The 25667-nt window shown below is 55.1% G+C and overlaps 1 protein-coding gene across 2 annotated transcripts in view; it reads left to right on the top strand.

Moving 5' to 3' along the window:
* The window catches only part of NDRG1 (N-myc downstream regulated 1), a 47771-nt gene that overhangs the window by 8876 nt on the left and 13228 nt on the right, over nucleotides 1-25667 (top strand). For both annotated transcript variants that reach the window (XM_066379562.1, XM_066379561.1), the window contains exons 2-9: nucleotides 3118-3197; nucleotides 5437-5472; nucleotides 14918-15023; nucleotides 17434-17554; nucleotides 18056-18118; nucleotides 18868-18928; nucleotides 20661-20747; nucleotides 23389-23445. In XM_066379562.1, coding sequence (XP_066235659.1) covers nucleotides 3135-3197; nucleotides 5437-5472; nucleotides 14918-15023; nucleotides 17434-17554; nucleotides 18056-18118; nucleotides 18868-18928; nucleotides 20661-20747; nucleotides 23389-23445 — 594 coding nt within the window. In that variant the 5' untranslated portion in view covers nucleotides 3118-3134. The remainder of the gene's footprint in view (nucleotides 1-3117; nucleotides 3198-5436; nucleotides 5473-14917; nucleotides 15024-17433; nucleotides 17555-18055; nucleotides 18119-18867; nucleotides 18929-20660; nucleotides 20748-23388; nucleotides 23446-25667) is intronic.

Below are 25667 nucleotides of genomic sequence, written 5' to 3'. Positions count from 1 at the left end.
TGCACTGGGACTTTCCAGGTGGCAGAGAGGGGCGGGAGCTGGTGTCCAGCACTCGGCCTCAGCCCAGGGAGAGGACTTGCTGGGCCAAGTGTGGCACTGGGGTGGTGGGGGCGGGGGCGACCCCTGGGTGTGGGCTCCAAGTGGTGCTTGGGGCAGGCGGGGGGCAGCAGCCTCAGTGCCCCAAACCAGGCCGCCTCCCCACCGTCCCTCCTGGTGAAGGAGATCGATGTCGCCCGTAAGGCAGCGTCTCCCGTGGGAGTTGCCTCTTTGAATGAGCCTCGTGGCCGTGGGGTTCTGAATTTAAACCCTGTAGAGAATTGTGGCCAAGAGGAAGTGTGTGAGCATCTGAGGCCTCTCCATGTTGGCCGCACGTCTGAGCTGACTGTGCCATGGCTGACCGTGCACTCAGACCCCTGGGACTTCAGCCTTGCGGTGAACTTGTAGTGGGTGTGTGCGTGTGCGTGTGCGCGTGCGTGTGCGTGCGTGTGTGTTTGCACGCGCTCTAGATGAAGTAAGAATTGTATCTAACAGATATTCTCTGGGTTTGTACCACGAACTGCCCTACATCCGTGATTCCCAACCAGGAACGATTCTGCCCCCAGAGGACATGTGGCAAAGTCCCTAGTCGGTTTTTGTTCTCAGCGGGTGTGGGGAGGGTGGGTGTGTGCTCTTGGCATCCAGTGGGCCGAGGCGGGGGGGGGGGGGGGGGCGGCTCCTGCCTGTCCTCCAGTGTAATGCCAGCCTCCACCACGAGGAAGAATCTGCCCCAGTGTGAGCTGTTCCAGGAGGGAAGCTGTACCCTGGAGATACAGCGGCCGGCCACGTCCACCCCTCGTTTTCATAAACACTGTCCTGGTTCTCAGTGGCCTCATCTCTGAGCTTCCCCATGACCCCCAGCATGAGGAGAGGCTCCCTGAGGCCCCTCCTACTCCCCAAGTCAGCAATGCCCAGATATTGAAGGGCAGCTGCCCAGTGTGTCGCCTCTGCCTCAGCTGGTCAGGGAAGCTGGGCTGTAGGAAGGAAGAGGAAGTGAGGGGCAGAGAGGTCTCACCGGGAGCACGCTGGGGGAATCGTGAAGGCTGGAGTCGAGCCCTTTCCTGTTCCGAAGGACAGTGGGGGAACCGGGGGGACTGACGGTCTACCGTGATCGCAGTGTCTGGAAACCAAGAACTGACCACACTGGGCGGGACTGCAGCATGGGCTCGAGTCCCCACGATGCGGACTTGCTTCCAAGGTAGTTCCGTCTTGTGGGTTAGGATCCCTTCAGAGTGAGTTGAAACACAAGCCGTGCTGTTGAAGCCGCACAGAACTGTTCATCTGTTCAGCAAGTGAGCTGCGGCCTCACGTTGCAAACCCCAGTGTGACGCTGGGAGTGGCAGGTGGGCCAGGCAGTGAGACGAGGAAGGCCGCCTGTCCTGGGAACCCACGGATGGGGCCGAAGAAGGCCTGTCCGAGCCCACCCAGGGGACAGTGGGAAACCCCCCTCTCACCCCGAGTCCTAGAAGGTGAAGTCCTTCGGCTCTCAGCGGGAGGGGTGGCGTTGCCTGGGCTTCTGGAGGCTCCCGAGGCTGTGTAGGCGAGGTGTCTCTCGGGCCAGGGTCTCGGGACCACGAACATGCTGAATTAGCAAAGCCGACTGACCCTGGTTCTGCACGCCTCTGGCCTCCGAGCTGGCCGCCGCCCAGGAATGCACACGAATATAAAACTGACTTTGTTTGCAGAATGTTCTGGAGCTCGGTCTCCAAAGGCTGCATAAAAGGCATTCTTGTGGGGCTGGTTATCTACCGGGGCCCCAGACCAGAGCATCCCAGCGGCCCTGCCCACGCGATGCCACGTGTTGGCACCGGGGTGGGTGGGGGGTGGTGCGAACTCTGTTGCCCGCTGACCTCTGACAGGTGTTTCACAGAAAGGGTCCTTATGGGTTCGGGGAGCTGGCTCTTTGGACCAGTGCACCTGGGCTGAGAATTCAGAGGCTCACGCTCTCTCTGATCGTTCCGTCCATCCGTGGGGCCATGGGTAGCTCGGGGCCTGGCTTTCTGTTCGGGAGTGTTTAGCGTGAAGGCCTCAGTCAGGCTGGTTTCCAGCAGGTTTCCCGATTCAGGATGCAGAAGGTCAGGGTCAGTGAGTGTGGGGGGGGGGGGGTACACGGACGGGGGGGGGGCAGGGGACGGGACCCGACCTGGACTCCTGTCACTCCTTCTCCCTGTCCTCTGCCTGCTGTGGCCCTTACCCCTGCACCTGGGTTCTCTGTGCCTCGCCCAGTGCTGGTGCGCATTTCACGCCTCTAGCTGGACTTTCCATCTGCAGGAATAAATGTTTATATCCCCAGCTCCCGGATCAACCTCCCAGGAGCGTGCTCAGTACACGGTCTGCCCAAGCCTCGCTCCCCGGGGAGCGGATCACGGCAGCGGTCCCCCATCTGGATCTCTGTCCCGTGCTCGCTCTGCGGCTGTCACCTCTCGGTCCTCCAGCTCCGCCCGTGTCAGTGCCAACGAGGACCTCCTCTGGCCCCCCGCCCCACCCCGCCCAGCCACTTCCGCTCTTTTTCTTTGATAATCCTACCGACCGTTCAGTGTGGCAGGTCTTGGGCTTGAGGTTTTCCCTGCCTGCCCCTCCCCCGAGCACGTAGCCGGAGCCCTGCACAGGGGTGGGTGTGCAGTGTCCCTGTGGTCACCCGTCTGCTGGGGTGCTTTGAGGGTGAAGGAGGATGAAGGGTGTGCCATGCCTGCCCGTGGTGGGCATCCCGTGATCTCCTGTCCCCTTCTGGTTGTCCACCCAGGGCTACCTGACTTTGGGATCAGTGATGCGATTCTCCTGCTAACGTGCAGCCAGCGACGTCCTGGGTGTGGTGGGTGGGGCGTGGGGACCTGGCTTTGAGAGCTGGCCCGTCTGTTCCATGGGAAAGGCAGTCGTGTCCAGGAGGCTCCGTCTCCTGTCGCAGGGGCAAGGCCGGGATGGCGCTGTGGGCGGGAGGGGCCGGGGACCTGTGCTGTGCAGCCTGCGGGGGAGGCTACTGGGCAGAGCGAGGCCTCGTTTCCCAGACTCGGACTTGCTTCCTTCAGGGAGCCTCTCTCAGGGAGAAGTGCTCACCTCCTGGCCCTGTCCCTTCACACACAGGCAGTGACAGCAGGGACATGTCGCGGGAGCTGCAGGACGTGGACCTTGCCGAGGTGAAGCCTCTGGTGGAGAAAGCAGAGGTGAGTGGAGATGCTCCCGGTTCCTACCGATCACTGGCACCGTCAGACGTGAGCATACGTGTGTGCAGCGTGTGAGCACACACGTACATGCACACACAGACACACACACACGTGTGTCCACTCCTTCCTCGTTCCCACAGGTCTCCTTGTCCAGGAACACAAAGGGACGAGAGGTACCTGTTGAGGCCCCAGGTTGGCCACTCAATGCCCTGGCACTGCGGGCAGGCTGCTTGTCCACCCTCCGGGCTGCCCACACCTCACTGACCCCGTTTGTACAGTAAGGGCACTGAACTAGAGTTCCCTGGGCGCCCCCTGCCTTCCCCTGGGCGCCCCCTGCCTCTAGCATCCCGTGGTTCTAGAACATGCAACAGGAAGCTCACTGCCCACGGGCTCTGTCCACCCACAGCTTAGAGGTTAATAAAGGCCATGCACTTACACTGGGGCCAGACTGCCTGCGTTCAGGTCCTGGCTGTGCCCAACGGCTTTGTGTCCACCAGCAGCAAATCCTTCACGCCCTCCATGCTCCAGTGCCCCAACTTTAAAACAGTGCCACGAGGGCTTACGTCACGGGGCCGGAGTGAGGATGCAGTGGGTTATTGGCAGGGAACAGTCACCTTGTCTGGTGTGTCAGCCTGGCCTCCCTTTGGAAACAGTCACCCGTGGCCCCTGTAGGTAGCCTGGGCTGGCAGGACCCATCCCAGACTGCCTTTTCTGACAATGGCTGTCACAAGCCTTTGTATTTGCTGAAAAGGTGACATGGTTTATTTATTTATTTATTTATTTATTTATTTATTTATTCAGTCATTCATTCATTTTAGAGAGGAGAGAAGGGGGGAGAGAGAGAGAGAAAAGAGAGGAGCAGGAAGCATCAACTACCATATGTGCCTTGACCAGGCAAGCAGGGTTTTGAACCGGCAACCTCAGTGTTTCCAGGTTGACACTTTATCCACTGCGCCACCACAGGTCAGGCGACATTGTATATTTAAACTGTGTTCTCATCCCAATTCTTACGGAGCCACAAAACTGCCTATGATGATGCATCTTTTAAGAAATGTCACACTCAGGCGCAAAGGTGAAGTTACTCTAAGGTCAACTAACTGCTTTCGAAAGTAATGGTAATTCGCATACAGGAACCACGCCCTGCATGCCTGTCACTGGTCCAGCCGCATTTCACTGGTTCTCTCCTGCAAACGGACAGGATGAGACTGCGGTTAGTTAGATACCAGGTTCTGTGATTGTTCCCATTTTGCAGAAGAGGAAGTGAAGTTTCATGGAGATGAATTTGTCCTCTGTCACGTAGTTACAATGTGTGGGGCATGGAGCCAAAGCCAGGCCAGCTGCCCTTGGTGGATGGACTGACTGTTCAGTTGACTCTCTGTTTCAGATTCATTATAACGTAGACCTTTCATTCGGTATTTTACAGATACAGAAACTGACCTCTGATGGGAAGGGGATTGCCTGGGCAGGTGGCACGCCAGGTTTAGAAGCCCAGGGAAGCTGCAGAACCGCTTGTTAATGATTTTGCATTCGGGCTCCGCAAATGTTTTCTGTAAAGGGCCAAACAGTAACTATCTTAGGATTTGTGGGCCATACAGTCTGTTGCAACTGCTCAGACACACAGTCACAGCGTGAAAGCAGCCATAACAATATGGAAGTGAATGGGCTTGCTCTGTTCCAATAAAACTTTATTTACAGAAACAGGTGGTGGGCCATAGTATGCTAACTCATACTGTTGGCTATGCGTGCTCCAAGTCCAGCTAGCTCTAGAAAGGATGGAGTTTGGGCTGGACACTCAGAGTTGTAAGATCTCTTAGATGCTTAGAGATCTCTGTTCTCCGTGCCCACCCAGGAGAGACTGAATTTTAATCCAGATCCTGGGTAGCCAGGGAAGAAATTTAAGGACAGATTTAAAAGGGTAGCACATGGGTGGAGATTGGGAGACCGGTTAACCGGCCAGTGAAGTCTTGTATCTCACAAACTTGTGGTCAGCTTAGACCTTCAGATTGTCTTTCACCAAAGCTGTAGTCAAAAAGGGAATACACTAATGTATCTACTTCTCTGCTGGACAGTTCTCTGAGATGAAAAAGAGAGTCTCTTGTTGTTAAGGCAACTAGGGAAGCTTCACAGAGGAGGGAGGTAGATACATTCTCAGGGCTTAGAGAAGTCTATGTGTTAGGTGAGTTCTTTCTCTGCCCAAGGAAACTCGATGAAACTGACCACTTCTCTTGTCTCTCCACAGACCATCAGTGGCCTCCTGCAAGAGTTTGATGTTCAGGCAAGTAGAAGATGCGGACCCCCCTTTCCCCTCCCTCCTCTGCCCTCTCTCTTTCCCTCTTCCTTCCGTGGGTTCGAAGCAGACCGCTGTTTAGACATTGGGAGTGAGGGGAGAGAAGGAAGCTAGTCCCCGCACTTGGCTCCTTCTCCCTGGGTAGAAGCTGGTTGGTGTTCTGGCCCAGGAAGCCTGTGAGTCACTTCCTGTGGAAGCAGGAGGGAGGCTCTGCCCCCTTCCACACTGCTGCTCTGGGGCAGGGGAGAATGGAGAGACAGTGGGTGGGCTTGGGGCCCTGTGATGGGAGGGAACAGAAGCAAGGGTGCGATGTTGTTGGCTCTGCTTGGGGAAGTGAAACTGGTCTTCTCTGTGGCTCTCTGGCTCTATCCTTGTTCAGGGCTGGCCTCAGGGTAATGGCAGGTGGGTGCGTCTTTGAGCTTTGTCCAAGAGCAGACGTTCACAGAGTAGGCTGGCCTCTTCCGGCTGAGGGGCGGGTCAGAATCTCAGGAACGGTCAATCTTTGACTCAGTAGTTATCCCAAAATCTGTGTGCACCCCAGGCTGTGTTGGGCCCTGGGGGTGGGACAGGGAGGCTTAGCACAGTGGGGTCTGTGGGCTTACTGGACAAGAGCGGAGGAGCAAACACAGGTGGCTGCAGGCTGCCGTGCTCCCCTGAACCTCCCTGCACAGCACCCAGCTTCCAGCCCGTCTGAGCGCGGCATCTCTGGCATCTGTTCTGCAACCCCCCCCCCAAAGCAACTCCACTTTTCCCCCTGGACCCCTGAACCTCCCTGCGCAGCACCCAGCTTCCAGCTCGTCTGAGCGCGGCATCTCTGGCATCTGTTCTGCAACCCCCCCCCCCCCAAAGCAACTCCACTTTTCCCCCCTGGACCCCTGAACCTCCCTGCACAGCACCCAGCTTCCAGCTCGTCTGAGTGCGGCATCTCTGGCATCTGTTCTGCAACCCCCCCCCCCCAAAGCAACTCCACTTTTCCCCCCTGGACCTCATTTTTATAATGATTGGCCCTCCACCCATATCCAGAGGCTGAGAACCTTGGCCTTGGCCTTGGAAGGAAGGGGAAAGAGTGAGAGAAGTGTTGGCGACGTGGGCTTGTGTGACGAAAGGGTGTACCAGGATCCATCTGAGTTCAAGCAGAGGTCTGCCCTTCCTTGGCTCTGGGATGCAGAGCAAGTTGCTTCCCTTCCCCTGAGCCTCAGTTTCCCCATCTGTGAGGTGGGGAGCGTCCCTCCAGTCTCGTGTAAGGGGCCGTGGAGAGAAGACAATGACAGGGTCCCTGTTGACGTTGATTTCCCACTTCAGTGTTGAGTCAATAATTCACCCTGCCTGCTAATTTATTGGGAGCTTTTTTGTTGTTGTTGTTTTTGTTTGTTTTTTGTGTATATGTATGTGGTTAACTACACCTAACATAAACTTTACCCCCTGAGCCGTGCCTAAGTGTACCCTTCAGGGGCATGACACACATTCACATTGGGCAACCGTCTCCACCATCTGTCCTCTGAACTGTTTTCTTCCTGTGAAACGGAAGCTGTCCCCATTGAACACTGAGTCCCCGTGTCTTTTCCCTCCAGCCCCTGGAAGCCACCGTTCTGCTCTCTGTCTCTATGAGTTTAACTCCTGTAAGTGTCTCACGTAAGTGGGATCACATAACATTTATCTTTAGGCGATTAGCTTATTTTACTTCCCATAACGACTTCTGGGTTCATCCATAGTGTAGCATGGGGTCAGAATCTCCTTTTCTTTCAGACATTATGTGGAGAGACCACATTTTTTTTATCCATTCATCTGTCAGTGGACAGTTGGATGGCTTCCCCCGTTTTGGCTCCTGTGGATAATGGGTGTACAAGGATCTCGTTGAGTTCCTGCCTGTCATTCTTTTGGGTATATGCCCCAAAGTGGAATTGTTGGATCCTGTGATTTATGGAGATTTTTTAAATCTTGGTTATTGATTTGGAAACCAGAGAACACAGTTTGTTCCCTGTGAAGACCATTCCTCACTTTTGTATTGTTCTTGATGGTTCGCAAAGCCCCCTTGTGAGTCCCCGTCCCCGGGCACCGGTAGCTGGTAGAGAAGCGACCAGGAGTTCTGGCCCTGAATGCCGGGGCAGGTGACTTGAAGGCTGCTCAGGCTGGGGTGGGGGGTGGGCAAGGGCGCTGCACCCTCAGGACCTCAGCAAGTAGGGACCCGAGGGCCACAGGAAAGCCTCCGAGAGGAGCTGGGAGAGGCAGGATGAGGTCTGCCCACCCCGCGGACCAGCCTGGGCCGAGCCCTCAGCTAGCCCCAGAGCTGGTGTGCACCCTTCGTTTCCTTAATAAATAAATGTCTGCTCTGTGCCTGGGGTTGTCAGAGGGTCTCGGGACACAGTGGTGAGCAAGAGAGGCAGTAATCCTGCTGTCAGGACCTTCAGTTCCAGACAGAGAGCTCAGGGGTAGTGAGCACGGCACACAGCCCAGGCACCAGTCTGAGGGTGTCACACGTTTTGCTCATGTAATGCTGGAAACAAGTCTTGTACCCATGTTACAGATGCAGAACCGGGAGCACAGAGGAGCCAGTGCCTTGTCTGAGGTCGCAGGGCTGGGAAGGGGAGGGCTGGGGTGTGAACTCCAGCAATGGGCTTAAGTGGAGCCACACCTTCCGACTCCCTAGGAGGGAATGGCAAAACAAAGGTGAAAAATCAAAGAGACCTAGCCATACCAGCAGCCCTAGGGGCCTGGAAGATGCTCGTGCCTGCCTGCGGGCTGATGTGATGGGCGTGGCCTAGGCTGAGGGGTCAGGGGAGGTTTCTGGAGGAGGTGACATTGACTGAGACCTGAACGACAGATGAAGCCAGGCATGGGACCTGAGAAGACTAGGCACCATTGACTGAGACCTGAACGACAGATGAAGCCAGGCATGGGACCTGAGAAGACTAGGCACCGACTGATCCATGCAGAGTTGGCAGCACGTGCAAAGGCCCCTCTGACTTGGGTTCTGAGCCAGCCAGGGGTGAAATGAGTTCTTCCTGTAGGCCGGTCCTCCGCACAGCCTTCCAAGTGAATCACGGTGTTGGATGGAGCTGAGTCTGACTGCTGAATGACACTTTGTCAAGGCTGGTTCCAAGATCTTCGTCTAAAACTGTTGTGACTTTGGGTTTGGCTCCTCAGTCTAGCTGACTCACGATATTTATGGATTTTCCCCCAGATTTCCAGCAGTCTCCAAAACCATGGCCAAAGGGTGTCCCTCAGAAGAGGCAGTGCAGCGTGACGACTGATGTTCTCTGTGCCCCTAAGTGGTCACTGCATGCCGGGCCGGCATCAGAGAATGACAGAGCCTTGGTCAAGGGTGGCCCCACGGTCTACCAGCCGTAGGGGCAAAATGACTGTTTCCTGGCTGCTGTGGACATTGGCGTCCTCTGAGGAATCAGACCAGGTCCAGGCTTTCCCCTGCCCTCTCGCTGAGTCTTGTGGGACTTATGCCATCGTCCCTACCTTACAGATAAGGAAACTGAGGCTCACCCATGGCCAGCAGCTGTGCAGGGGCCCCATGGCACCCAACTCTGCCTGACCCAGCTCGGTTCTCTCAACCACGAGGTGTCACCACGGTGCTTAACCCGGAGGGGCCACACTAGGCCCTGCGGACGAGGTGGCAGCCCCCCTTGGCACTTCCTGTCAGAAAACATCTGCTCGGGCGAGTAATCTACACAGAGCTCTGACGGGCTAATGTCAACCCACTGAGGGTGAGCTGGTGTGGGACGCAAGAGTCCACGCGCCTTCGTGGGGACCTGCTTTCACCTATTCTTTTAGTTGCTTCTCCTCGCCCATTGAAACGGGGCCCAGTCTAGCCCGTTCTTTGGGAACCGAGTGTGAGGACTGAGCACTGCCTCATTGCGTGTGTCCCAAAGCAGCCCGTGTTTTCAAACACTTCGGAAGTATGTGGTGCTCCAGTGTTGTGTGTCACCCAGGCAGACTCATTCTTCCTTTCCCAAAGTAGTCAAAGGAAGATAGATAGATAGATAGATAGATATAATTTCATGAATCAAAATACACAGCACCGCCCAGGGCTCAGCCGCAGTGAGAAGCTCCTGGACAGGAGGGGTCTGCCACCCAGTTGCTGGGTGGGTGGCCTGTCCCAGGAGACAGCGAGGCTGCCAGAGCAGATGGCCTCGTGGCCTTACCTCTCCCTGGCTGACATCACCTGAGGGTGGGCTGTTTGTTTTGGCCTGTTTTCGGGCAAATCAATTGATGCAGGGGCGTGTGAATTTCTGCCGGCTGCTCCCGGGACTGCTTTTGCCGCTGGGCAAGGTTCTGGAACCCTCAGGGGGACAGGTGGGCTGCTGGTCAGAGACACTGTGGCCACAGGCGGGACACCGTGTGCTCCGGCTTTGCAGAGAAGGCCTGGCATCAGGCTCTGGGCAGTCATGTTTGCAGAATTGACGAGTGGGGTAGGTGGGAGTATTTTGGGACCTGGCTTATTTTCTTTGGCTAGAATTCCAGAATCCACGAATATCCTGGCTGGCAGGTGCTTTATGACCCCGCCCTACCCCTGCGCTCCAGGAGGGGAGGTTTTGTTGAAGGCCCCTGAGGGCAGGGGAGGGCACCAGTGAGTATTTGCATGCCCACTCCTTATTTCAGGCCTTCCTTGCCACGGTGGGGAGGTGCTACCTTTCTAGGCAGCTGACAGACCAGTTTGGAGATGCTGAGAAACTTGCCAAGGGGGAGACTGTCGAGATAGTCCTACCTTGCGGTCCCTCTGACTCTTAAATATATAAGGATCACGGGCGCCGTGGTAGCCGATGTCTCTTGAGCAGTAACTACACCAGAGACCAGGCCGACCTCTCTTCCCACCTCGTCTCATTTAATCATTGCCATCTTCGTTATACCGTTGGGCCCAGAGAGGGTGTCAGGGGTTTGCTTGCTGTCACTCAACAAGGAGACAGGATGCAATCTGACTCGTCTCCACGTCTGGATCGAAGTCCATGTCACTAATGGGGAGGAGGGGCGTGGAGTTGAGTCTGCTATCCCTCCTGTCATCCTTCTGGTGGCCCCAGACAGCCTCTCCTGTTGGATTTGCTGTTTCTAATTCCTTCCACCTGGATCTTTTGTTATTCAGATGGTTTGATTGGATTTGGTTTCCATGGAATCTGTGTTTGTGTGCTCACCAGGGCCCTGCTGGCAGTCAGCGGATGTTACCCACGGGGCCTCCGGGTGGAGGGAGCAGAGACAGAGGGGCTGGGGCCGGAGGCTGGTGGGCAGGAGGTCCCGAAGTCTGGCTCCAGCTCTGGGGGTCCCGGTCTGGCCGAGCTGGACCAGGGGGACATCTGATCCTCGTTGGGGACTGGGGACTAGGCTGATCCCTTTCCCTTCTCTTAGAAGCAGCTCAGCAATCAGGGAAGATGGAAACAGTGACCTTTTCTTAATTCCTTTCTCTCCACACAGTCGCTTCTTGTTTTCGTGCCCCCTGACTGAAGGTGGGCAGCACTCAGAGGCTTGGAAATCCTCAACCCACCCTTTCCCATCCCCGCCCGCCCCCAGCCCCCACATCCTGGGGAAGTCACTGGGATGTGGAGCAAACCCCGTGACAGATGGCGGTGGCGCTCATCTGGGTCAATGCCACATGAGGCTTTGCCTCTTCTGCCTTCCTCTCTGGGTTTCCTGGGAGCGCCCCCCCCCCCCGTGGAGCGCCTCCCCAGCATCCCGGGGTCAGTCCCGTCCAGGCCACTGGGCTGACCTACTATAGACGTCTCTCTCCTGGTAAGCAGGTGCAGGGGACAGACAGGTTCCGATCAGCTCCGCTGTTGCCAGCCCTGTGCCCTAGGTCAGTGGCCTGGCCAGTTGCCCGACCCCCCAGGGACTTAGTTTTCTAATCTGTAAAACTGGGGGAGCATTACTGTCCCTGAGGTGTCAGGAACAAGGAAATCAACAGCCTCTACTCCCTTAGCCCTATGCCCCGCCCCCTGCTCTGTGGACGCCCCGCCCACCGAGGAAGACTACTCCTAATTCGTTCTCCCCGGAGAATTTAGGTCCTCCCTGTGGGTCCAGCTTTAAGCTATATTCCCAGGCTGACGCCTCCGTGCCTGCAGCAGCTTGTTTCCGACTACATTTCTTTTCTTTTTCTTGATGTGATGATGACAGCAGTAAGGAAACCCGAGGAATGGGGTGAGGTGGGGGTGGGAGGAGTAGCCACAGGTCCAGCTTGCCCTTTCTGAGGTCTTCTTACCATCCCGGCGTCCCAGGGGTCCGCTGCAGCCCTGGGGCTCAGAGCTCGGAGACCCAAGGACCTGTCCGGAACCTTAATTCAACCTTGCAAGCGTGCGCCCTCAGCCACTGGGCTTCAGCCCCCTAGCTGGCTTCTCTTCTCAGTGACACGGCTGTCCCCACTTTATAGCACCTGCTCAGTAAGGGGATGGCCGTCTTTACCCGTGAATACTGTTGTGTTCCCGCCACACATGTGCCCCTCCTGGTCACCCGCCATTCTTTACGTGCTCCTGACCCAGTGGGGAGGGTAAGATCCGTGGCTCAACCAGGCCTCCCCCTCCCCCATTGTGGGCACCGGACAGGAACCAGGAAGATGGTTCACGTCATTTCACAAAAACTATGGTGGTCGTGAGCCTCTGTTCTCATGATTTGGCTCTCTTGCCTCGAGAAGCCTTGCCTTAGTCAAAGCTGTGTGTGATTAGCCAACGTCGGCTTTCTTTGCCTTGTTCCTTTTGGGTGCCCTCCGCCCTCGGGCCATGCCTCGTCCAGGGCTGGCTAGACGGAGGGGCGGGGCTTGCTAGACTGAGGGGCGGGGCTTGCTAGATGGAGGGGCGGGGCTTGCTAGACGGAGGGGCGGGGCAGCCCTGCACACCGGAGGAGGACCTAGGGCCCGTCATCCTCTTAGAACCCAAAGCCCTCAGTGCCTCCCGAGAGTCTGCTGGGCAGGTGGGTTACAGATGGAGGCCACAGCAGCTGGCCTCAGGGCGCCCCTGAATCATTCAACCTGTTGACTTGAGCCACGGGGGCTGGACCTGTGGCTTCAGAGTGATCACCTCGGGGACAGGCCTCCATAACATTGGACACGGAGGGAAGCCAGCAATTTGCAAAAACACTTGTGGGTCTCTTCACCACGGTTCTAGTCCTGGGAGCATTCCCAGGACCGGGTGGGTTTGATGTTGACCTTGTTTTACAGCTGAGGGAAAGAACTCTCAGGAAAGTCTGGCAACTTGGCCGAGGGCACGGGCTGGATGTATCATTCAGAGTCATGCCACTCAATAGTGTCCAACCCGCTGTTCGCTATTTTTGCTGAGCTAGAAGGCCTAGTACAGCAGGCGGGAATGTCACCCAGTCCCAGACTCCTACCTCCTCTCTGCTCTGTCCTCCTGAGCATGTAGTTTTGTCCTCATGCTCATGAGATGGCTGCTGAATCCCTGAACGTCTCACTCATGTAGGTAGTAAGCAGGTTGAAGAGTGAAAGAAAAAAAAAAATCAAAAGGCCAAGTCTGACCCTTTGAGAAAAATTATTTTCAAAACTCTGGCTAGTTCTGCTGACATCTCGTTGGAACTGAGTCTTCGGACCACCCTTGGCTACGAGGGAGATGGGGAAGGGGAGAATTTATCGGGCGCACTGCTGGGCATCCTGTCATAAAGAAGGAAACAGCATGTGTTTGGGAAGCCAACCAGCATGGTCTGCCATAGTTCATGAAGCTCTGAAGCCAAAGCATCCGAGAGGTGGGAGGGGCTGTTTGCTGCCAGCAGTGTAGACAGGAGAGGGGGTGCCATTTTACCACTTCCCAGCTCACGGGCCGTGTAGACGGTGCAGATCTCTAGGTGCCTCCTCTGGGCCAGAACCCAGTGACCACAGAGCCAGACGACCACAGAGCCAGCCTGTCCCCCTGGGAACTGGCGGTCAGGTTGAGAGGCGGCTATGAACCGGACGTTTGTTCTGGTGAGGATGCTACGAGGCAGAGACCGCGGGTATGGTGTGTCCTGTGTCTGGCTCACCCGGGTGCACTTCTGCAGTGTGGGCCAGACACACGTTTGGGGAGGGGCAGACGTGGTTCTCTGTTCTGTGCCAGTGTACCTCAGGACGTGCCCCGAGGATGGCTGGTGTCTGGGATGCTGGGAGGTAAAAAGCCACCTGCAGTCACATCGGCGGGGGGCCTGACTTACTGCATTCCTCGTGAGAGGGTCACAGTGCATGTCACACATAGTATAGTCTTCTCTTCTTCATTTGACACCTGGCACAGAGTGTAAAGCAGACATCAAAGGGTCTAGGCTTTGGACTTGGACCATCTCGGGTTCAGGTCCTGCGGTGACATTCCAGCTGTGTGACCTTGGGGAGATTACTTACCCTCTCCTGACCTCGGCCTCCTGTGGACAGTCATTACCCAGCAGATCCTGAGCACCTGCTGTGAGCAGGCAGCTGTGCCAGGCCCTGAGGGTATAACAGCTATCAGACAGAGGCAGCCCCGCCTTCCTGGACAGATTTAGTTCCGGTTCCACAGCTGTGCACTTTTAATGCCTCCAAAGTGATGAGTCAACATCTGTTACTCATCCCCACCCCTGGAGGGCTGCCTGGAACACCCTTGATGCCAACCAGGGCTGGGTGTCCCATACCTGCCACCGTGTACTGAGAATCTCCTTTCCACCAGACCCCAAGCTCACCTCCCCCGCTCAGGAACCTGGGGATGGGGCAGCTCACTCTCCTCTTACAGCTGCTGACCTGGGGCTCAGGGGGGCTGGGGAAGGGTGGAGCTTAGATTTGAACCCTGCTGTCCCAGGCTGGCAGGGACATTGCCTAGCCTATTTTTAGAGGGCGCCATGTGGGTCAGCTGGGAAAACAATAGAGAATGTGGCCCCTACAATGGACCGTTGTTCCTCCAACAACTTCAGGGCCAGGCTGGGTCCAGCATATGATCCGTGGCCCCACTGCGGGGGGGGGGGGGGGGCATTGCTCGAAGGTCTGGATTTTTCCAGTGCTTATATAGTCCTCCCTTCCTTCCTTCCTTCCTTCCTTCCTTCCTTCCTTCCTTCCTTCCTTCCTTCCTTCCTTCCTTCCTTCCTTCCTTCCTCCCTCCCTCCCTCCCTCCCTCCCTCCCTCCCTCCCTCCCTCCCTTCCTTCCCTCCCTCCCTCCCTCCCTCCCTCCCTCCCTCCCTGTCTCAGATTGACAAGCATGGATTTCAAAGGATGGGGTGCCTACCTGGTCCCCCTCCCCTGATGCCACAGCCCCCTAGTGGGTTAAACCCTTTTTATCTCGATCTTCTGCTTCCCCTTCCCTCCCTGACTCTTGGACAGGGTTCTCTGGGCAGAAATTTGCCGTCCCAAGCCCAGTGCAGTCATGACCAAAGGAGAAGGTACTTGCAGCTTCCTCAGAGCATAGCTGGAAACACCCTGGGTGTCTGCAGTCAGTATTTAAGCCACACCGATGCTGCACGTCCCATATGATGGGTCCCTCTGTTTGCTTGCTCTCCTCAGGAGCAGGACATCGAGACTTTGCATGGCTCCATTCACGTCACGCTGTGCGGGACCCCCAAGGGAAGCCGGCCCGTCATCCTCACATACCACGACATTGGCATGAACCGTAAGTTCCAAGGACCCCTGGTTTCCTAGGGAGCCTGTTCCCACTGAGGCTGGAGGAAGAGGACAGCTAGGAAGGGCTGGTGGCGGGGAGTCCAGCTGCCACTCTCTTGCTGGGACTTCTTGGAGCTGTTCTGGGAAGAACTCTTGCCACAGACACAAAGAGTCTGGAAGGCACTGCATGGGGACACGGAGTTGTCTGTGTGCCTGGAGCTGCTGGGAATTCAGGGAGAGCCCCACCGTCTGTCTGTGTGACAGTGACTTCTTTTAGTTAACGAATACAATGGTTTTTAGTATTTTCAGAGTTGTGTAACCATCATCACAATCAAATTTAGCACATTATTTACTCTGGAAAAAATCCTGTTCTCTTATCTATCACCCCCAATTTCCTATCCTCCTAGTTCCTGGCAAGGACTAGTCCACTCTTTGTCTCTAAGGATTGCCTATTCCAGACATTGCATAAAAATGGAATCACACAGTAGGTGGTCTTTGGTGACTGGCTTCTTTTGTGATGTTTTCAAGGTTTATCCTCACTGTGGCATGTATTAGTCCATTCTCTTTTGCCAAGTGGTCTTCCATTGCATGGATATACCACAGTTTGTTTACCCATTCTTTAGTTGATAGACATCTGGATGGCTTCCACTTCTTGGCTCTTCTGAATACCGCCGCTATGTATGTTTAGACGGTGAATTCTTGAGATTACCAGAAAGTGTTACCATATGTGAGTTCCCCATTTCTCACAGATAGGAATGGAATAAGAGCTACTTAGTGTTAAAATTATGCCGAATAAGAGCCACTCTTCCTGGGACAATTCAGAAGGCACATGGAGGCCTTGCTGGTCCAGTCGTCTCTACATTTGAGCATTGCAAGCTCATGCTTGCTTAATTTTTTTTTTTTTTTTTACAGAGACAGAGAGAGAGTCAGAGAGAGGGATAGATAGGGACAGGCAGACAGGAACGGAGAGAGATGAGAAGCATCAATCATCAGTTTTTTGTTGTGGCACCATAGTTCATTGATTGCTTTCTCATATGTGCCTTGACCATGGGGCTACAGCAGACCGAGTAACCCCTTGCTCAAGGCAGCGACCTTGGGTCCAAGCTGGTGAGCTTTTGCTCAAACCAGATGAGCCCGTGCTCAAGCTGGCAACCTCGGGGTCTTGAACCTGGCTCCTCCACATCCCAGTCCGACGCTCTATCCACTGCGCCACCGCCTGGTCAGGCGCTTGCTAGATTTTTGATTGACAGACTTCCCAGTTTACACTTTTCCCCCTACAGTTTATTAATACTCTAGAGGCTGGAGATGATGTCAGTCACTGAAAACCATCTCTTTCCTCTACTCTCATGTCTCTTTCATCCACTTCCTCCCTTGGGTGTCCCCATGTGTCCGTCATGTATCAGATTCCCATGCTGGGCACTTTGGGAGAGGTCACCGTATCTCACTGGGCTCTGAGGAAAGGAGGAAAGGAGATTGCACGTGGTGGTGATGCTCCCCCCGTTTTAGAGAGGCTCGTCGCTAGTCACAGTAAGCTAACTAACTGTAACAAAAGACCCGGCATCTCTGTGGCTTACCGCAAGATACACTCCTGCTCACTCTTTTCACAACTCAGTGGGCAGTGGGCATTCTGTGCGGCACCTTCCACGTGGTAACTCAGGGACCCAGGCTCCTTCCAGCTGTGGCTCTGCCATGCACTGGAGCCTCCGAGGCTTCTGCGGGATCCTCTGCATCTGGCCTGTAGATGACAGAAGAGAGAGAGAAACCTAGAAGGACTGAGTAGCAGGTGTTCCAGGAAGTAGCAAGCATCAGGTGCTATTGGCCAGAACCCGGTCACATGACTCCCTCTAATAACAAGGGAAGCTGGAAAATGTAGTGCAGCAGCATGCCCAGGAAATAAAGAAAAAGGATTTGGTGACCAGCTGGCCACTTTTGCTTCAGGCTCTCAGGAATTAGGAGACTCATTCACAGCCATATAAGAAGTGGGAAGTTCATGCTGTATCCCCTATGCTCCTCCTGGTTTGAAAATCTTCTGTGCTACTATCCCCCATGTGGGGGTTTAGGAGACCCAAGGAGAAAGAGAGTCAGTGGAGTAACCCCACCTCGTATGGGGACGGTGATGGACATGAATCCTTGGAAAGAGGCAGGAGGCCCCTTCTGATCTTACACTTCCACCAGCCAGTACGGTAGACTTCATGAACCATCTCCACCTCCACGCCCGCTCCCTCTCCCCATGGCTTGTTCTGGCCTTTCATCACCAGAGAGAAGCAGGGCAGGGGAATGAAAGATAGGGTTCTTTCATGTGAGTCTCTTTCCTCCTGCCGAACAGGATGAAACGAAGCGATGAGTACGCTTTGCACGGAGCGAGCTGCTTCGTTCTGTCCTTACTCCTCCCTCTCCTCTCTCCCCTGCCCCATCTCCAGACAAAACATGCTACAATCCCCTCTTCAACTCCGAGGACATGCAGGAGATCACCCAGCATTTTGCCGTCTGCCACGTGGACGCCCCCGGCCAGCAGGACGGCGCTGCGTCCTTCCCCATGGGGTAGGAGGGGGGGGGGCCTTGCAGGGTGGAAACAGGTGGCGGGGGAGGTGTTAGACTGGCTTTTAATTTTCTTTTTTTTTTTTAATTGCACTAAAATATAGTCTTCTGTGAAGCCAAGTCTCTGATATAACCCCTGAGCCTCAGGGATATTTATCATCTTTATATGGGGGGGATGGATCCTAACAACCTCATCAAGTCATTGCAGGGATTAAATGAGTTTATAACACTCATCGAACACTAGGGGTGGGACCTGGAGCACAGGAAGCAATCCGTGAAGGGTGGATTTACGAAGAGAAAGGCGGAGAATTCGGGATGGAGACACCCTTGCTTATCAGAGCCGGCTGCGTACACTGAGGGGCGCAGGGGGACACGATGGGGGTGTCTGGGCGCAGGGGGCAGGCTGCTGCGTGGTCCCTCCCCTTCGAGCCTGGTCCTGTCTTCACTGCCCACTCCCACGGGGGTCCGGGCTCTCGCTAACTCCTCTGTGTGGCTTCTCCTAAGGTACATGTACCCCTCCATGGACCAGCTGGCCGAGATGCTGCCTGGTGTCCTTCACCAGTTTGGGTAAGAGTGAGGGCTCCCCCCCCACCAGTCTGCAGCGAGGGGGGGCGTCTAGCTTCTGCCTTTCTTTCCTTCAGCCTTGATCTGGCCCGACCACTTACGTTTAGGTTGGAGTTTAAAGCTCGAGAAAGAAATTCGCTTGGCTCACTTGGACTCACGGTTTTGTCACATCTCCTTGGGTGATGACATCACCTGATGACAGCCAGCCCCCCATCCTTTCCTGTCTTCTCTTCTTTCATTATTTTCTCTTTCCAGTGGAACGTTCTGGAACAGGGTTACCTGAGCCCTCAACTCCTCTCGTCTTTCTCCAGTGCTCATTTCTTTCTTCCTTGAGCCTTCTGTATGACGGTGATACCTTGGATTTCTTGCCTAGTTGATTTTCATGCCAAGTTTGAGAATCCAAAATAAAGCTTCTGAGCGGGAAGAAGCGATAATGGGCCTTCCCGTAAATGTCAGACTGTCCCTGAGCGCCCGGGCTGCAGTCAGGAGAGAAGTGAGGAGAAGGGACAGTTTCTTCCAAGGTCACAGCCTTCGGCCAATCCATAAAGCATGATGCATTTTGGGTCACGAGGACACAGCACAGCTGCATGTCCCCACACTGTCTCGCCTGGTAGCCATCCTCAGTGACACTGACCGGGACAGACACTGGGGGAGACAGGGTTGCCTCAGGACAAGGACTGAAGGAGGCCGTGAGGGTGGACAGGGCTCCCCGTGCCCACTTCTGTGACACGTGTTCTCATTCCTGCTTTCAGGCTGAAGAGTGTCATCGGCATGGGAACCGGGGCCGGTGCCTACATCCTCACTCGATTCGCGGTGAGTTCTTAGGCATTTTTTTTTTAAATTACATTTTAAACAAAAATAATTTAAGATGAAGGGAGGAAATTGGAAACGCATCAAAAATCCCAAAAGGAAAGAAGAAATGACCCATCATAATTCCATTAACCCAGGGAGAACCACAGGCCGCACGGTGGTGGGTAGTCCAGCGTCTGTGTGTGTGTGTGGTGTGTGTGTGGTGTGTGTGTGTGGTGTGTGTGTGGTGTGTATGTGTGGTGTGTGTGGTGTGTGTGTGTGGTGTGTGTGTGGTGTGTATGTGTGTGTGTGGTGTGTGTGTGGAGTGTGTGTGGTGTGTGTGTGGTGTGTGTAGTGTGTGTGGTATATGTGTGTGTGGTGTGTGTGGTGTGTGTGTGGTGTGTGTGTGTGTGTGGTATGTGTGTGGTGTGTGTGGTGTGTATGTGGGGTGTGTGTGTGGTGTGTGTGTGTGGTGTGTGTGTGGTATGGTGTGTGTGGTGTGTATGTGGGGTGTGTGTGTGGTGTGTGTGTGTGGTATGGTGTGGTATGTGTGTGTGTGGTGTGTGTGGTGTGTGTGGTATGTGTGTGGTGTGTGTGGTGTGTATGTGGGGTGTGTGGTGTGTGTGTGTGTGGTATGGTGTGTGTGGTGTGTGTGTGTGTGTGTGTGTGTGTGTGTGTGGTGTGTGTCACTCGCAGACCGAGGGCGTTTCCTCTTCCTTCACTGCAAGGCCGTTGGAGATACACCTTTCATTGTCGGCTTTGCTTACTCAGAGGCCGACCGTGGGCAGGCCCTCACGTCACTGTGTTTTCTACTACGCCACTCACTTCTTTGTGAGAGGTTTTGTAGTCCGGAGACTCTTAGATCCAGAGCAATTTTAAACTAGAATCGAAGAGAAATGTGTTAACATGACAGTTGTCACGTATGTTACTGTGGGCCCAAGTCAGGGCTGCTGGGTTCTTTGTATCTTTACCAACCAGTTGTTTAAAAATGCACCAATGCTGCCTGACCTGGGGTGGCGCAGTGGCTAAAGCGTTGACCTGGGACGCTGAGGTCGCTTGTTTGAAACCCTGGGCTTGCCTGGTCAAGACACATATGACAAGCAATTGATGAACAACTAAAGTGAAGCATCTATAGGTTGATACTTCTTGCTCCCCACCCACATCTCTGCAAAATCAACGAATAAAATCTTTACCAAAAACATGTTTAAAATGCAACGATGCTCATTTTATTCAACCATATATGTGCTGACTCCCTATTGTTGGCTGGACTTTGCTAAAGGTTAGAAAGGCTACATGAATACAAAGTGGTCTGGCTATCTAGACACTGAGCAGATAAAATACAGTCTAAACTGTATCATCTACATATATATATATATAAATATATATTTTCTTCTGGAAGTCCTAGAATTCTTACTGATTACGGAAGGGTACTTGTGAGCCTGTCTGATTGTGAGGTTGATGACATGATACACCCATTGCACAGCAAGGGCAGCTAAGGGGCAGTGAGGTGCAGTGACCTGTCCGAGGCTGCCCAGCAGGCATGTGTGCTTCTGTTCCTCGTTGTGCATCCTCTTTCCACTCCCTCGGGGACCCGATCCTATACTGTGTGGGGTAAGGGAGGGCTTGAGAGCACCAGCCGCTCTGGAGTTCCCCACGAGCCTTTCCCTGGTCCTTTTCCATCTCCGGTTTGAGTCTTAAAGTTCATAGTATCTCAGACTGGCAGGTTGTGTCTCTCACCTTGTGTCTTGAATTACAGCTGAACAACCCCGAGATGGTGGAGGGCCTGGTCCTCATCAATGTGAACCCTTGTGCAGAAGGCTGGATGGACTGGGCCGCCTCCAAGGTGAGCCTGAGGGCGGGCCCAGCGGGGTCCCGAAGGGCGGGGCGGGGTGGGGGGGAGGGGGAGGTGCCCCACCTCTGCCCAGAGGAGCAGTGGAACTGAGACCCCTCTTAGTCACCCCCTTTCACTGCCCCCTACTTCCCATGCCTGGCCAAGCAAGCAGGTTTCCTCTGCTTTGCTTAGAATAGTAAACACGGCCTTCGAGATTTGCCATTCAGATATCAGTATCTGACACCTGCGGTCTAAGCCAGCACTATCAGGGTCCCTGGTCTAAGCCAGCACTACCAGGGTCCCCGGGCCAGCTTTGACAAGCGAGGCCTGAGTAGAAGTATTCTCTGGGAACCTAACATCTGCTGGGCTTTTCTCAAGATGCTGAGAAGAGAAAGATGAACAAGACAAATGCCTCTAATTCCAGGAATCCACATATTATTAATGAAAAAGGAAGATATCTTTGGTACTGACTCGAGGCCACTTAGTTTAGCAACAGGAATAATTAGCTAACGCATGTTGAATGGTTACCAAATGCTATTTCCACCCTCCGTTGTGGTGTATGCTTGACCTTATTTAACCCTCATGGGTCCTCCAGCAGGCGGGGTTGTTGTACCATTTTCAGGGGAGGGAAACTGAGGCTCTCGGTGGTTAAGGAAGCTGTCCAGGGTCGCACAAGCTAGGCAGAAAGAGAATTAGGGCAGAATGCAGGCCCTTGGACCCACGGTCCTTGGGCCACCCCTCCATGCTGTGCTCCTGGGCTCTCCTGCAGCAGGTGTCAAAGGCCCACTGTGACCCAAGCGCTGCAGGGCGGGGCATGGGAGGGGCAGGACACGCCCTTTCCTGGAGCGGGGGCGGGGGGGGGCCCACGTTGTGTCAGGAAGCTCTGCTCTGGCTAGTGGCCTGAGCTTCCTTGTTTATTTTAAAATGATTATTATTATTATTTTTTTCATAAAAGCCCCAGTATTTGCCAGAGAGAGGGGGAAATCATTCCAATTGAAGCAGGACAGAGCCTTTCAAGCTGGAGTGAACCTGGCTTCTCATTTCGAAAGAGTATTTTTGCCGAGTTCAGGGTGGCAGTTGAGGACAGGCAGCTTACAGGGGTCGTGCCCCTCCCCCGTCCGCCCCGCCCTGTCCCGGCCAGCGGGTCTGCGACTGCCTGCAATACCTCCTGGAATGCTCCACCGTGAGGCGAAGCAGCCCTTCCCTCCGGCCCGCCTGACATTCAGGAGCGGAACACACTCCCTGGGTTTTGTTTTTGTTTTTTTATTTCATTTTCCAGCAAAGGAAGTGACATTCCAGTCAGCCCGTTTGGCTCCTTGGTAGCTGTTCTGAGCCAGCCGTGGAGGGCTGGGGACACGAACCACTGGCTGGGGTGGAGCCTGTGGAATGTCTGTGCGGTTTGAGTATCGGCACCACTTCCTTCCTTTCCAGTCCAGCCCTGGAGGAAAAGGACCTCCGTCGGGGGTCCCCTGTGTGTCGGGCACTGGGGTCAGACCCTGGGCATCCGTCGGGGGTCCCCTGTGTGTCGGGCACTGGGGTCAGACCCTGGGCATCCGTCGGGGGTCCCCTGTGTGTCGGGCACTGGGGTCAGACCCTGGGCATCCGTCGGGGGTCCCCTGTGTGTCGGGCACTGGGGTCAGACCCTGGGCATCCGTCGGGGGTCCCCTGTGTGTCGGGCACTGGGGTCAGACCCTGGGCATCCGTCGGGGGTCCCCTGTGTGTCGGGCACTGGGGTCAGACCCTGGGCATCCGTCGGGGGTCCCCTGTGTGTCGGGCACTGGGGTCAGACCCTGGGCATCCGTCGGGGGTCCCCTGTGTGTCCGGCACTGGGGTCAGACCCTGGGCATCCGTCGGGGGTCTCCTGTGTGTCGGGCACTGGGGTCAGTCCCTGGGCATTGGGTTGTTGCTCCCGTACTCTCCATTGTGACCTGCAACTTGGACGTTCCTGGCATCCCAAGCTAGAGACGAACAGTCGGAGGCCCAGAGACTTTGCCGCCTGTCCTGGGCCCACATAGCTGGGGTCCCCTGCCAGTCCCGGCCTGGTGCTCAAAGGGGGTCAGCACACATTTATGGAGCTGCAGCTGTATACATAGCATTGATAGAGCGCCCACTGTGTATCTAGTCTTTATGGAGCACCTGCTGTTTGCCTAGCATTTATGAAGCTCTGGCTGTATACCTAGTCCAGCGTTGTTGTTAGAGGGAGGTAAAAAGGAGGTCATTCATTTCTTCAGTAAGCTCAGTCTAGTCGGAGAGAGGAAAGTGGCCGGAGGGGACAATCTAGAAGGTGACACCATAGTTGGAGGTGAGCAGACCCTGAGGTGTAGACTCCAGGAGCTCTGCGTGTGTTTAGAAGAAACGGACGGGGTCCTTGCTGACGGCCTGGTGCGCGATGGAGCAGGGGAAGGCAGGAGTTAGCTGGGTCTGTTCAGGACACAGGTGTGCGCACCTTCTGTGCCCCGGGCTCTGAGAATAAGCAATGGACGGAGACCCGGACCCTGCCTCTGGATAACCAGGGACAGGCAACCGAGTTCTCAGGGCTGGGGCGTCCTCGGACCTAAGTGCTGGGAACCCCAGGGGCCATGGGGTTTGGGTGGCCTTGTCTTGCTCCTGTGAACGCCCTCTTCCTAATCCCACCGGTCTCTGTCCTTCCCAGATCTCCGGATGGACCCAAGCCCTTCCAGACATGGTGATGTCCCACCTCTTTGGGAAGGTGAGTCACGTGGCCTGGTATTCGGTCGGTCGCTCAGAGAGGTTGTGCGCCGCCCAGCACGTAGGGCGTAGAGACGAACGAGACATAATGAGTGGGCACCATGAGCTGATGCCGCCGAATAATGCGATGTTACTCGTATTTACCAAGTCGCTTGTTCCCCCTCTTTTCTTACCATCAGTCTTTTTAAACACAGTTCACTAAAGCGCAACTACACGGCGCCCGTGGGCAGCGTAGAAGCCGACAGCTCGCCGCTGGGTCTGCAGTTCCCCGTGGTGGCGCCGCGTGAGGCGCCGCGCCCCGTTTCCTGTGAGAGGCCCGCTCTCCACTGGCCGTTCCCGAGCTAGGAAGGGTGCCCGCGTGGGGTGTGACTGTAGGACCCCCCAGGGAAGCGGGTGCTCTGCTGGGAGGCTGGCGATGTGTGGCCACTGCCTTTCCCTCCCACACACAGGAGGGCTGGAAACCACACCACTGGACCCTCTCAGGGTTCTAGAGGCCGGGAGGGGACGCGAGTGCTGGCCGGACTGCAGACCCTGCAGAGGGTGTGGGGAGTGCCCTCCTTGCTCCTCCCAGCGTCCCGTTGCTAAGGCGTCCCTCGGCCGTGGCCGCCTGCTCCCGTCCCTGCCTCCGTCTCTGCAGATCTCCTTCTGCCTTTCTCTAAGGACACTTGACATCAGCTCTAGGACCCCTGCCCCCCAGCAATAATCTAGGATTACGCCATCTCAGAATCCTTAATTATATCCATAAAGACCCTTTTTCCCAAATGAATTAATATCCACAGGGCCCAGGGATCTGATGTGGATGTATCTTGGGGGCCACCATTCGGTCCACTATAGTCCTCATCCCTCTTTCAGGCTCCATTTCATAGCCTGCGATCCATATTTTCCACTCCGACTGTATAATCTGAACTGATAAGAATATGGGAAAAATGGCCCTGGCCGGTTGGCTCAGTGGTGAAGCGTCAGCCCAGCATGTGGATGTCCCAGGTTCAATTCCTGGTCAGGGCACACAGGAGAAGCAACCATCTGCTTACCCATCCCTCCCCTTCCTTTCTCTCTCATTCTCTCTCTCTTCCCCTCCCTAAGCTATGGCTCGATCGATTCTAGTGCATCAGTCCCAGGCACCGAGGATGGCTACTGTGGAGCCTCTGCCTTAGGCACTAAAAATAGCTCGGTTGTGATCATGGCCCCAGATGGGCAGAGCATCAGCCCCAGAGGGGATTGCCCGGTGGATCCCAGTCAGGGTGCATGTGGAAGTCTGTCTCTCTATCTCCCCTCCTCTTAATTGAAAAAGAAGAAGAAGAAAAACAAAAGAATATGGAAAAAATCAGAGCCAGTGTTCAGATCTCCTTGGAGGAGGGCTGTCACGTGTAGGGAGAGAGTCTGGCATGATTGTACCTATATTATGTGGGTTCTCTTTGTGCCCCCAAGTTTCTGTGGTTGTGTTTTGATCTGATATCCCAGCACAATCTCACAGTCGGCCCCTTTGTTGCCTACATGCTCGTGGACTGTTTTGGCGACAGCTCGGTTCTGACGTCGGCTCCCTTGCTTCCTCCCACTCGGGCTCTGGTCGCCTCCGATCACGTCAGAGCATTCTGCGAAACCTGCTGTATCTGCCGTTGTACAAACGAGAAACAGAGCCGGCTCCTAATGCATTGGTCCAGAGTCACATCCAGCAAGGAACCGGGGCGAGGAGAAGCCGAGGCCAGCCCCTGCGAGGCTCTGGCTGCTGGCCCCTGTGGGAACCGCGTGTCCTTCCGGCAACTGCCCATAGCATGAGCTGGTTTTGTTTCTGCAAGCATTTGAAAATTGTCACTTCTCCTCATTAGAAAATAACAATTGTTAACAGTTGTGTCAATTGTTACAGTTTACAAAGGGCTTTCCAAAGTGCAGCACCCCCGTGAGACCCCGCGACCTAAGGAAGTGGGTCGTAGTAACTCCCCTCCCCACCTTTTGTGGGCTTTGAGGCTCAGAGAGGCTAAGAGCCGCGATGGAATTGCGAGGAAGACACTTTCTTCTAGCCTCAGCATTCTTGTGGCTGATCTAACAATGAAAGAGACACGAGACACATTAGCAAGAGAAAATGACCAGCTCTAACTACATGCGTCTGCATGGGAATCCTGCATCCACGAGAGAGGCAGACAGAAAGGGACAATGAGGAGTATTTGACATCTGAGCTAAGGAAGAGGGAATGACTTGGGGCTTCAGAGGGTCGCTGCCGGGAGA

This window comes from Saccopteryx leptura, chromosome 3, assembly GCF_036850995.1.
Source record: "Saccopteryx leptura isolate mSacLep1 chromosome 3, mSacLep1_pri_phased_curated, whole genome shotgun sequence".
NCBI lineage: Eukaryota > Metazoa > Chordata > Mammalia > Chiroptera > Emballonuridae > Saccopteryx > Saccopteryx leptura.
The sequence above is the reverse complement of the archived record's forward strand: the minus strand, read 5'-3'. Positions and strand labels throughout refer to the sequence as shown.